The 14,191-nt window shown below is 43.6% G+C and overlaps 1 protein-coding gene across 1 annotated transcript in view; it reads right to left on the bottom strand.

Annotated features, from left to right (window-relative positions):
- The window catches only part of LOC139907970 (arf-GAP with coiled-coil, ANK repeat and PH domain-containing protein 3-like), a 65,385-nt gene that overhangs the window by 29,745 nt on the left and 21,449 nt on the right, over nt 1-14,191 (bottom strand). The window contains exons 2-4 of the mRNA XM_078283366.1: nt 7,842-7,899; nt 4,035-4,154; nt 3,196-3,249 (exon numbers count right to left, since the gene is read on the bottom strand). Coding sequence (XP_078139492.1) covers nt 3,196-3,249; nt 4,035-4,154; nt 7,842-7,899 — 232 coding nt within the window. The remainder of the gene's footprint in view (nt 1-3,195; nt 3,250-4,034; nt 4,155-7,841; nt 7,900-14,191) is intronic.

Here is a 14,191-nt window from a genome sequence, read left to right as displayed (position 1 = left end):
GAGACAAATTCAGGTCAGTCAGTCCGCTGTGAGGCACTTCACTCCTGTTTACCTGAGTGCACAGCACTTCAGGAAATCACTTGCTACAAATCATTTCTGTTCGTTGCTGAGCAGCATCTACTTAATAAAAGGATGTAAGAGTTCTATTGTTGTGAAAATTTGACCTCATAGCGATGACTGTTCACACTATAGCTGCAAATTTTCACAACTCCCACAATCCTAACTACTTTGTCTACCTTTGAGCACTCATGTCAACATTTGAGAGAAATATCTTCTTTGATTTATTGGAATGTGTATTGAAAATACACGTCTGACATAGGTTATGGCTACTATTTACACTTTTACAAAATGCTGTAGAGAATCTGTATTTGTTTTTAAAGTAAAATGGAGGTTTGGCACTTTCAGGGCATTGGATCCCTATCTGCCAGTTGCAGAGAACAGAAATCAATCCCAGAAAAACATCATTCAGTCCATTCACAAAGACATCGGGCTGTGGTGTAAATTAATCCGAGCGTTCTGTCTTATGGTGCCCTGGGCATGACCCAACCTATATACCTACACTAAACCCTCCAAACATTCAGTCCCCTTTCCTTAACGCACTCCTCCCCACAGATCTCAAATTCCAAGAACCTCAGTATCTGCCATTGTCATGCCATGCATCCATCCAAAAAAAAATCTCACAAGGGTGCAGCAGAAATCCACCATAGCACAGTAAGTTGCACTTCTACGATGCTCACATGAGGACACTACAATCTCATGAAAGTCTATTCTGGGTATAAATCCACTTTTTTTTTCAGATTTAGGATCGTCCTTGGTTATATGCCTTATGTTAAACATGTAAACAGATTTGTTTATCATGTAATGTGCTGGGAGATCCTTATTCTCGGTCGGATGCCTTTGTTGTGTCGACAAGAGCTGAAAAGATGCAGAAAGAGGCATCAGCAGGTGGTGGAACAAAGACAGATTCCCTTTCTCTCTCCATAGCACTATCCGTCTCTCCATCCCCTCCCTCCATCCCTCCGCTCATGCTGCCTGCCAGACAAGCTATTAGTGTAATTCTTGGGTGTGAGAGTGGAGGAGAGAGAGTCCTGTGGTGAAGAGTAAATGAAGGGGGAGCGGTGGAAGAGGATATAGGGAGGGAAAGAAGGAGAGGCGGAGGAAGGGCAAACAGGTGGAGGCGAAATCCACGCAGAAAATTGCCTATCAATCTAGCCAAAAGCCATGCCACATCATTATGGAGTTTTTAAGCCAGTGGTCTGTGTGATACGGCTAAACCATGCTATGAAAAGCTAATAATCTTACATCAAACATATCAGTACATGTAATGTATAGAAAGACAAGGATAGCAAACAGCCGTGAGAGAAAGACAGAGAGGAGAAGATTGCATTGATGATCCGATCTAGCGTGCAGGCCTTTGATTTGATTTAGAAAGCTCAGGGTTAAACACACTTGACCCTGGCAGAGTGAAAGAGAGCCATAGAGAGAGGGAGGGGGGCAAGGAACGAGAAAGAAAAAAAATGGAAAAAGGGAACAAGGGAGGGTAGCGAGGAAGGATGGAGGGATGGAGGAAGTGGGTGATGGATTGCTAGATGGTAGTCAGCTGGATTAGATAGAAGTGAAAAGATCAACATTTTTCTATTGTATTCATTATTCTACTTGTGTCTTGCTACTTGCTGCTCTTCACCCAGCTGGTCAGCCTTTACTTATACAATTTTATAAATCAATCATCAGAAAACAAAATCGGTAATATGGTCCAGATGAGTGTACCTGATCCCTGCTTTACTATCTGACTATCCGGTAATTTCATTTAAAATATCTTTCATTTAAAATATCTTATCGTTTATCTCTATGATAGCCTTGCAAGAGATGTTCGTTTTCTTAGTCTTCACTTCACTTCACAACAGGCAAGCTTTTCATTCTCTCTACTGACACTTGTCTGTACTTCATAACTGCAGGGAACTTCCGACGACAGCAATTTGCTCTGAAACCAAAATGATGCCATGCCACCGAAAATTGTTGAAATCAATCAAAACGTTGAAAAGGAACAAACTGTCCACTAAGGAGCGGGTTGTGGATTTGTTCATGTGTGAAGACAAGAAGAGTGTCATGAGCTTTTGCTTTAAAAAAAACTTGCAGGCCCTTGGCGGCTGTGTCCTGGAACCGCCCTCTTTCCACTTTCTTTCTCCATGCTCCTTTCTCCCCTTCTTTCTTTTTTCCTGCATCCCTGTCTTTTCTCCTTCCTACCTTCCTTCTCTCCCTCCTTTCCTCCTTCCTCCCTTGCCTCCCTCTTTTATCCTTTCCGACCTTTTTTTCCTCCTCTCTTTCTTTCCTTACCTTGTTCACACATGTACACACATGCACAGACATGGACATACATACCCCAAAATACTGTGTGTATGTATGGCTCGGCCCTCACATCTGGCTCTAGCTGTCATAGGAGGGCTATGTGAACACAAATGCAATAACTAACAGTGGATATTGCATTGCTTTAAGTGAGAGTGTATGATTCGATTTTAAAAGGACACCATGACATTTTAAATATGGGTCATCCATTTCAAAAATGTTTTGATATATGCATTTTCAGCACCAGATAACTGGTTAGTTTACAACTAGCCGTTTCCATCAGGCTTCTTCAGCTTTATTTTTCTGACACTATGTGAAATTATCTGGGGCAGTTAACCAGATAACCTTCCAAATGTTTAAAATGTCGTAATATCCCTTTAACTGTAGAATTGCCTTTAGGCTTCCCAAACCTGTAGCAGAGAGGGAGGGTTCAGAATCACACTTAGTCATGAGGAGAGATCACACCAGAGTCATATGCATAAAACTAGTGTGTATGTGTGTGTGTGTGTGTGTGTGTGTGTGTGTGTGTGTGTGTTATGTGCATTATATCTTCCATACACATCTGGTGAAGCATGTGTTTTGAATCAGACACACGCATGTGCACTGGCCCGTGTGGACAGATTCACCGTCACAGGGTGAGGTCACAGTTAAATAGTGTGTGTGTGTGTGTGTGTGTGTGTGTGTGTGTGTTGTATGTTGTGCAATACAAGGCCCGTGAGGGACTTGATGTCTGAAAAACGTTAACATGCCAAGAGGACCTGGGCGTGTCAGAACACCATTCTACCCCAACCTCTCGCCTATGGCTGAGAGTGTGTGTCTGTGTGTGTGTGTGTGTGTGTGTGTGTGTCTTACCATGTGGTAGTTGACGATCTCCTGGAGGCTTTCTCCACACTTTTCAAGGCATTCCTGCAATGTTGAAAACACAAATACACACACACACACACACACACAGAGTATAAGCACACAGGTCTACATATAAACATAAACTATATAGAGAGAATATTACTGTTGATTCCACACTGAAGTAGCTCATGATAAAGCAGATAAAAAAGCTCCTGCAGAATGTCAGCACATCTGTAGCAAATATGCATTTTGATATAAGATATAGATATAATGATAACAAGTCATCTGATAGAGACTTGGCTCGGATGTATACTGATACCAGTACCAATGGTAATTCAGAATTTAATCAATACTATACTGATAAATTGTCTCCCTACTGCATCACTCAAAAACAAGACGATACCCACGCTGACAGGAAATACATTCCAATTTTTTTTTCCTAAAAGGAAACCATAAAGCAGGTCTCAGATCTCTCTGCTTCCAGCCATGTAAACTGTTAGCATAAACTCTCCTGTCTGCATGTGGTCGCATGTCTCATGCTTACGACAGCTGGACAGGTCTGTGTCTGGACAATACTGTTTACACTGCACCACTATTATTATGAAAATGGGGAAACGTTGTGGAATGCTCTAGGAGAGGGTTGTGATAGATGAGCAGCCATTACGCTGAGAAACTGACCCCCGCTCTGTGTGGGGTCTGCACGTTTGTACATGGCCTCATGTCACGGGACACACAAATGCATGGTTTGTGCTGATAGCGGTCCACATTTTTCTATTGTAACTTGACAAAAAAAAGACAAAAAGCTGTCTGCAAACTGGGGTCGTTCCCAGTGAAGCGTTTCTACTCACCGAGATCATCTCCTCCTTCTTGCACTGCTGGGACAGGTCCTTGATGCCGTTAACGAAGAGCTTGTTGGCGCTGACGTAGGTCCTGCCAGCCTCGATCATCCCGCTGCACAGCTTCACCAGCTGGGGAAACATAAGAACCATTACTTTAAATACCTGACAAGAATAATTTCTGATTAAAGAGTCACACCTCTCTCACGTGATTCAAAGATATTAATAGTCACAATGATGATGTGAATCTGACCAAGCTTATGCCTATTCTTAAGTACAGAATCCAGGTAGACAATCAAATTTAGAATAATCCTCATTTCTGGCAGTGAAGGCATTATTGAAGGAAGTATGCCTGGTTTGAGTATCTAAATTATAACAGAGAGTGTTTATGAAGTGTTTTAATAAAAGTGCTGATCAAAGAAAACTCAAAAAATCCAACTGCAAATGAATGAGTCAGGGGGATATGGCCCAATACTGTATGTCAGTACTTCAACTTTGACACACAGACCAGGGGAATCTGACTAAGAGCTGGACAACTTAATTGTAAAAACGTGTATGGCCAGGTGCAGACAGCTCTCAGCGATGGTGTGTACTCGTTTAAACACCACATGAACTGGCAACCTCTACTTTCCCACTTTACTGGTAATAAGAGAAGCTACAGAGTGGTACACTGTCATTACCACTCTACTGATGCAGCTGCAGCTGTATGTGTGTACGAGAGAGAGGAGCCGAGTGTGTGTATGTGTGTGTGTGTGTGGGGGGGGGGGGTATGCAAAAGAGAGAGTGTAGTAAACCTTCAATTATCCCCTTTGGTGCAGCAGTTCCCAAGGGTGCCACCATGTCACTGTGGTTTATCGGTGGCAAACAGCAAGACACTTACCACTGTACAGGCCCGAGATGAGAAACCAGAGAGATGGGCCAAAAAGAGTGTGGCTCTACATGCAAATCTAATATGCAAATGTGCTCTCACAATCTATAACAGTATGATAGAAAAATAACAGTTGTAGTGTGCATGTAAGCATTGCTGAACTGACTCATAACGTGTGTAAATGTTTTGTGTGTAAATGTATGTACATGCATACTGCGTCCGAGTGGCTCAACGCAATTCATGCATGGCATTGTATGTGCATCATGTACATGCGTGTGTTCACATGTACATGAGTGACACTGATATGAATCCACACACAGGGAAAGCAGTGCGGTGCCTGCTCTGCTGCTGCTCCCAGGCTGGTCTGACAACATATCTGTCAACAGATCGCCTGATATGGGGAATCTGATCTCATCATGTGCTGCACTGAGCCCCCGGGGTCCAGGCAAGGCCATTAGAAGCACAGTATATCTGTCAGGATTTGTCAGCAAATGGGGTGGAAGAACCATGGGGGTCCACTCAGAGTCCAAATGCCACATCTGGTGCCACATGTCTCTGTGACAGAGCGCACCGTGTTAATTGACCCGGCAGTTGTAGATTCACTGGTGGGCTAATTGAAATGAGGTTGTGTATGGGCAATTAAAAAAAAAAAAGAACGCTTTGGCAATTTCTTGTAAAATTATAAATTATGTATATTCAACAAAAGCACTACAGCAGTATACTACAACTAGTGTGCTACTTGTAAGATTACAAGGATGAAACTGATTGACAACAAGCAATGTCATAGGCTCAAGTACATTTACTTTTGAATGAAAATAAATGGCAATAACGTCAGATACATGAAACCAAGCAACCTGCCAGCATGGTTAATTCCATTACATCAGCTAGCTGCAGTCTTTAGTCCATATCGATCAACAGTAGGGACAGAAGCCATTATAATGGACAGTATGTAACGTATGTGAAACACTCAGCATCGCCGCATGCATGTTCAGTGGTCATCGATCTCATAAATGTTCTCCTCTAAGTGGTTTCAGCGCTGCCGGTACCTCACGCCCCAGGACCCCTGCTGAACACAACCAATTGCACTGATGGAAACCTCCAACCCCGACCCTGGTCAACTGTCAGGGAAAGGGGTTCAAAGTTCAAAGGTGGGATGTGACCTCTTGGGAGCAGAAATAACCCTAAGGGGTGAGGGGGTGTTAAAGGGCATATGGTTGGGATGTCAGAGTGTCATCTGTTGGATTGCAGAGTGGGAGGTAAACATTATGTGGGCCCATTGTTCACTCTGAGATTAATTACAACATCAAATGAATGTGTCAATCATCTAAGTAGCTTGTTCATCACTGTAACAGACATGGTTGATCATACTGAAGGGGCACTAACCTGCTATTGTTTTCTACAGGCTGCCCATGACAGAATGTGCAATTGGTTGCAACCTCTATTTGACCATGGGGATGCAATCTGTTAGCCGATCAAGTATTAGCAGCCACAGTATCGCTTGTTGGTTGCGAGGCAAGACAAAGTGTTTGGAAGATAGATGGAGCACAAAAGAAAGAGGGAGATTTATGCGGTCACCACTAGCTGCCGGTGCTGATATAAACACTACCTCATCCTCTAAATGCTCCTCCACTTGCAAGTCTATTAGTTTATCTCTAGAGGCATCGTCTAGCTTGTGCACCTCAGAGACTTCCTGGATCACATTAGAGACATTTAGCTGTCCATTCTCTATTCAGAGCAGAGTAAAAGTAATTAGGTATGTGTCAATGACGCAACTAAGCAATTTACCTGTATTAGGATTGCACCCATCCATATGACCTAATTTTGCTAATAATATGGACGATTATTAGGTTAGTGCAGCACATCTATAGATCATTCCTTTAAACTGCTTCATGTAGCGATAGCAAGCAACTGACCTACAATCTATACACATTTTCTAATGTTAATGAGCCTAAAAAAAGCCTAATTGCTTCATTCCACATGTTGCTAACACTAACTACTAACAATTAGTTTGGTGTTCTTCAAGTTGCATCAAGCAATTTCACTGGTTTAGCATGTTAGGCCAAGACTTCACACACCCAGGAAAACAAGGCCTGCTCTGTGTGATGCTTACACACTCTGGGATATTAAGCTGCCTCTGTGACGGTAATCAGTGTTTGCTCAGTGTGCTTACTGTGTAACAGCACTCATCTTCATACCATGAAAGTGTGTGTGTGTGTGTGTGTGTGTGTATGCATGCATGCGCATATGTATGTGTTATCTGACAGTATGTGAACCTATTGGATATTATATGCCAACAGCTAATGTTGGCAGTGTTTTCTTGGCTTAAATCACCTTGAGGATGCTTTGATATTTAGATCATGTGTGTGTGTGTGTGTGTGAGAGAGAGAGAGAGAGAGAGAGAGAGCGAGAGAGAGAGAGAGAGAGAGAGAGAGAGAGAAGATAAGAGAGAGAGAGAGATTTACAGAGAGAGAGAGAGGCAGAGATAGATAGAGAGATACATAGACAGAGAGACAGAGAACACACTGATCTGCATGTGCTGCCAGTTTCATACTCTTGGAGTGTAGAGAGAGGGGTTTGAACGTGTGTCTGTTTGATTCACGAGCCACATTAAATGCCACTGGTCCTGCTTGCTGTGGACCCTAACATAACGTTTCTCATCTGGTGGCGGCTTTCATCCAAAGTGCTTTACAGTACCATGACTGCATATACTTTCAGTCATGGGTGGCCCCATTGTGAATCACATCTCTAACTTCCCACCGTTAGTGCTCTAGCAATGAACTATAGTGTTTACACACTACACACATTTTGTGGGCAACCTTCATCAAACACATGATGGGAAAGTCCCAGGCACAAAACAGTTAAAACAAGAGATAAATAAATCACATTGGAGTTTTGCGAATCAACAAAATCTACAGAAATAACCTGTTTGCATTGTCCTGGTTCATACGTACCTTATCAAGCTTCGCCTCGATCTCCACCACATCTGTCTCCACCTCATCGATGCCGGCCCTGCAGAGACAACACAGAGACACACAGTTAGTCAGAGCATATGAGCTACAGATCTGCACTTCACTACAGCAGGGATCATCAAAAACAGCAGAGATTGTGATTTCTGAGAACAGAAACCACATGTTAGGCTGAAAACCATTACAGCCACAGTTGGAGCAAGACATTCTTGTTTGGGTGGGATTCTTGGATTAGCGGTGAGCCACAATGTCACAGTGAATAATAACAAATAATTCTAAATCACATAATTTAGGTTCAAAGTGAATGTGTTTGGAATTTGAGACATCTTAAAAAATGGGGAAAAGATGCAGATGGAATGAAGGAGAAAAAAATGAGAGGAAAAAGGGAGGAGGTGAGAGATTAAAGCACGATCGAAAGAACTGGAGAAAGAAGAGTGAAAACTCAGAACTGACAGTACAAAGCCATACAATATGCTGTGAATTCAAACATACCATCTAGGCATCTATCTATATTTTGAATGCCCAAGCAAGCCTGACTCCCTGTAATCTCATGGCGAACTAGAAAATGTGCTCAGCGGAGCACAGACCTCCGCCAAGGCCGACAACACCCCGCAAGGCAGTTATGCACCTTTTGGTAAAATGCCACGCCTACCACCACACCCCGTTTTGGCCAATCAACAAGAAAAGTTAATCAGTTCTTCCTTGGCCCATAACCTTCATACCAAGTTTCGTGCAAATCCGTGCCCAACCGTTTTGAGATATCCTGCTAACAGACGGACGGACGGACGGACGGACGGATAGACGCAGGCGAAAACATTACCTCCTTGGCGGAGGTAATACACTGCAATCAGGCCACACACATCTACAACACTTGAACATTAATACTGATGACCAGATCGACATCGGCATCACTTGGGAAGATTAGTGGCCAGAGCCATGCAGGAAAATCAATGGATGACGCCATGCAGAGACACACATCCTCATTTAGAGTATTCATGAGATGAGCTGCAATCACCAGAGAGGCAGGAGCAATACGAAAGGTCTCATTTTGGGTGTAGGAACAAACACACACACACACACACACACACGCACGCACACACGCACACACACACACACACACACACACACACACACACACACACACACACACACACACACACACGCCAGAACTCAAATGTTTAACATTGGGCTGCATATAGTCCCACATTTCATCTTGCATGCAACAAAGTAGAACATGTTGCTCCTTACTTCACATTACACACTTAAGTTGAATTGGATATGGGGCAAAAATTTAATTAAACAACTGTACCAGCACCCTAACACTGTATAAAAAAATAAAAATATAAGAAAATACTCTTAAAATAGATGGCATTTTATATGCATTATTTATTATTTCACATGACATAGACAATGAGAGTGGTTGCAGACTTGATGGCCCTCAGCAGTGTGTGTGTGTGTGTGTGTGTGTGTTTCAGGTGATTAGGGCAGGCGTGAAACCTGACTGCACCAGCCTCCCCCTAAGGCTCTTCTTCTCCATTAGCCACAAATACATCCACCCACATTTACAGGGTCAGTTGTCATGGCAACTCATTGTGCGGGGGCCAGAGCGATCATACTTGGGGTCTCATTACGTCACAACATATATTTCTAAGTCCCTCTGACATACAAACACACACGACACAGACTACCATGACACAGAATACCAAATAAGTTGGAGTTGTTGGGACCGCCTGATCCATGTTTCCGGCCAGGGATCAGCGTCACGCCCTGCATGTGCTGGAACATGTCGATTGTAATCCTGGGAGACGATGATCTCATCACACGATCTGAACCCCACCCTACCCTGCAACATTTCTCTCTTTTAAACCCCAAAAACACCCGAACAACTGATCTCATACAATAATAACAAAGATGTCCTGTAAAGCAACAACACCTGCCATTAGTTTGTTTTATAAAGGTCGTGACCCCCTCTGTTTCTGCTTTAGAGGGGAAGCAGACAGCCAGGGGGCGGGGCGTCAGTCAGCCGCTTTAGCACCTGCTCCAGGGAGCTACATTCCCAGCATTCCTTTCTGCTCCTGAGCTTTTCACAAACATTTGGAGATGCACAGCCAATTCCTGACTTCTTTCTTTCTTCCATTTTTTCTTCTTGTTTTCTCTCCTCCTGAACACATATTGTTTACACAGACTGCACTTTGCTCCACCACAACACCACAACATGTCACTCACACAGCAAGTGAGTGTGTGTGTGTGTGTGTGTTTGTGTGTGGTCTGCACAGTAGGTTGATTTATAACAAATTTAAAAGTGAGCTGGAAAACAGAGACGATGGGAGCACAGACCTTTCACTAAGCTGTCTGTATAATTTGTTGTACTTTGTATTTGTTGATGTAGATGACAGCATACAGCATACTCAGTTGCACTCGAGTATAGCTGCTGCAAAATTTCCTGACATGCAGTGCAATCCATCAAAATGCCATAGTTTCTTCTCTTTTACTGTGTGTCAACAGTCCACAAACGCACCACTCCCTAGCACTGACTCAAATCCAGCAGCATCATGTTCTCCGTGAAGTCATTTCTGAACCAAGCACGCTCAATGTCAAACAGCTGTTCAATTAGTTGAGGATAAGCTCATTACAATCATCTCATGTCTCGGGTAAAAGCCCAGCCCACACTGCCAATAAATGCTGAGTGACATTTGACAACACGGATGTTTGAACGACATTTAATGCAGCAGCCAACATCATGGTGATGATCAAGGCTTTCCAGCTCACTATAGGCTTCAAATCAACGGGACGGCGTCATGAGATGACTGTGGTTCTGTGCTGCAGGTTGCAGGTTGGACTAGTTACAAATCATATCTACGAGTGTAAAATAAATTGAAAGTGCAATTTTTCAGCAGCATCATGGCTATGCTTTTGTGTGTATATGTCTGCGTACATGGGTGATTGCGTGGGTCACTCAAGTGAAAAAAGAGCTCTGGAAATCAATACACTAACAGAAAGCTGTCAGCTCTGTTAAGGTTAAGTACCAAAAAAACACCACTATGGAGGCAAATGTGTGAGTGTGTGAGAGTGTGTGTTTGTCCTAGCATGCCCCATCGATACTCTCTGGCTCAATATATCTCAACTCTTAGTGTGTGTGTGTATGTGTGTATGTCTGTGTTTCCTATGACTGGGTGCAGCAGAGAGATATGGGATTAGAGAGAAATGGAGTAAAATCGACTCCTGAGGGAGATTATGCGTAACGCTTCAAGACACAGCAGCTCCATGAAGATGTCAGAGCAGTGTGTGTGACGATGTGTATGTGTGTATGTGTGTACAAGTGTGTTTTTCTGCACGTATGTGTGTGTCTACATGTGTGAGGAATATCCCAAAAGCTGCTGTGTGTGTGTGTGTATGTGTGTGTACAAGGGTGTTTTTCTGCACGTGTGTGTGTGTGTGTGTCTACATGTGTGAGGAATATCCCAAAAGCTGCTCCACTGTTGATGATGCAGCCTGGTAGCCCAGTCGGGCGGGGGATGGGCCCACACTTGGAGCCAGCACTAGCATACTGTACTGGAGTTGACATCACCGATGTGGGGGGAAGGGAAGGGAACCTCACGTGCACTAGCTCCACGTGCACTCCCTTCAGCCCCAACAACCATCCGCAGTGCACCGAGTCTATTCTTGTCCCCACGCGTGTGTGTACTCTAGCGTGAAGCTCGCGTAGCTATCCTCTCGCATCTCTTCACTCGGGAGGAAAGTGTGCACGTACACACACACACACACACACACACACACACACACTGCATGGCTTCCAGCCCAGAGACACATCTGAGCCTCCCATGTCTTCCAGACTCGATGTGTCACATAGCATCACATCCACATCGGCATCACTTCAAGGACTATAGGGACAGAGGCAGGCTGAACGCCATGTCCCATGATACCAGACAAGCCCCGGCCCAACAGCAGAGAGACATTCACCTGCAACTGGACATTCCCAAACATTCCCAGGAAATGCCATGATACATGTCTGTCACATGTGAGGCGCCTTGACTAGAAGGAATCATGGGAAAATGGCCTCAAATACATGGGAGACTTAAGATGTTAGCCTGCTAAATGAGGAGATTAGCAGGACAGCTAACTAGCCAACTAGCTGGAAAACTACAGGAAAATACAGGATGTTATCGAGTCTAATGGGTCATTAATGCCAACTGTGTGTGTGTGTGTGTCTGAAGGGAACATGCTCACTTAATCAAAATGTAATGAGAGCCCTAGATAAGCCTTAAATTAAGATTAACCTGTTTCGTGGTGCTTCCTAATCTGTAATGTGAGCCACTGCTCTAATATGAATGTTTATGTGTGTATGTGTGTGTGTGTGTGTGTGTGTGTGTATTTACATTATACAAAATGACAGAGACCGTATACAAAATGACAGACACTTTTACAACATCATCACTGGTGTCTTGTAGAATTCCTGTATCTCCAATTTTGTATCTTGTTTTGTTTTTGAAAAATGTTTTTCTCAGGCAGTTTCAAGTCGATATCTGGGAGGTGACTCAGCAAGCTGGGCTGTGATGGGCAATGACCTCATTTTCTACTGGCATCAGGTGGATGGCAAATCCACTGCCTCATGTCTAGTCTACCCACAAACACACACACACACACACACACACACACACACACGCACACACACACACACAAACACTCACACACACACACACACTCCGAAATACATAAATCAGAAAATCAGACATGTACATGCACAGGCGGTCTGACAGACACACACACACAAACACACAGACTGACCCAGAAACCTAATAAATACATGGTTTCATCAGAACACTCATAGGTTACTAGGAGACAAGCCAAACCCAGTGTAAAACATTCAATCTGCCAGAGTTAGCTCAGTTTACAGCAGCAGGTAGCTAACTTTACTCTTGCCAAAAACTACACAAAGACGATGAATGAGTCATGTGGTTCTTGCTGCTGTGTGGGCAATTGTTTGGAACAGATATCTAAAACAACGTTTTCATTCAAGAAGATGATTGACACTGTGCAGAAAACCTTGCATAGGCAGCATTTATTTCACTTTTTAAAATTTGGAGTTAAAGGTACCTAAAAATATCACCATGCTTTCATGTTGAAACTGTTGAAATACCAGCATATGGCGGTCTAATAGCAACTACTTTGTAGGATTAACTTTGCAAATTATATGATGGAACTACCACCTCAGTCTCCTCATAGACAACAAGATTATCTTTACACCAACAGGTTGCAGACCTTTCCCCAAAACAAAACAGTTGTGTCCATCTAGGCTTCTCTAATCTCTAAATGTCTGGTGTACACACACACTGCCTCCACCAGACACGCAAACAGATGAACTGTGTTCAGTTCCAGGTCAGTTTTGAGTCAATTTTTCAAGACATATAGCTCTGATGAAATGAATCAGGGGGAAGATCAAAGTATGACTTTTCACTATATATGTTTTTTTCTGATTTGGAAGAGCAAATCTATATATACACACACAGACGCAAACATACTGTACATTCTCATTTATAATGCATTCGCTTTCATCATCGTCCCCCACCCACAAATTACAAGTGAGCGCGCACACACACACACACACACACACACACACACACACACATCAAAATATCCCCTTCCCAGAATTCCAAGTAGCTAGCTCCATGGCAACCATTCAGTGACCCCAATCACCATGGCAACAGGCATCAGCATTACTCACACTTTTTTCAACTGACCAGTTTCCTCTTTGTCTGGTATCTCTGTCTAATCAGCACTCCGGCTCCCTCCTTTTACATCTCTTCTATCCCTCCACATCTCCCTTTCTCCTCTATTTCTAGCTCCCTATTCTCAAACATCTCTTTTCCCCCAATATTTGTTTTCTACAGTGCTCGCTCGCTCTCTCTCTCTCTCTCTCTCTCTCTCTCTCTCTCACTCTCTGTCTCTCTCTCTCTCTCTCTCTCTCTCTCTCTCTCTCTCTCTCTCTCTCTCACTCTCTGTCTCTCTCTCTCTCGACCAACAGACAGACAGTTGCTGGCACAGTCTTTGACACTGACAGGCAGGTGTGTTACAGCGGTGAGCTGGTGGCTGTAGGCTGGCTTGTACATCTGCAGTGCCCGCTATCACAGACAAAGTGCCCTTGACTGGCGTACTGATCCCCCGACTGCTCCAAAGGCACTGTGGTCCGTCTACCCTGCTGCATAGTTGTCTTCTGATAGTAAGCAGACTCAGGTGGTTTGCAATGCTTTGCTCCTTTGTTCTTTCATACTAAAACCTCAGTCAGCCAATCCTCACTAAAAACAAATTTCAGTCACCTCGAACAAACATCAAGAGGA

The sequence above is a fragment of the Centroberyx gerrardi genome, chromosome 5 (genome assembly GCF_048128805.1).
Source record: "Centroberyx gerrardi isolate f3 chromosome 5, fCenGer3.hap1.cur.20231027, whole genome shotgun sequence".
In the NCBI taxonomy this organism is placed as follows: Eukaryota; Metazoa; Chordata; class Actinopteri; order Beryciformes; family Berycidae; genus Centroberyx; species Centroberyx gerrardi.
This window is presented reverse-complemented; position numbering and strand designations above follow the sequence as displayed.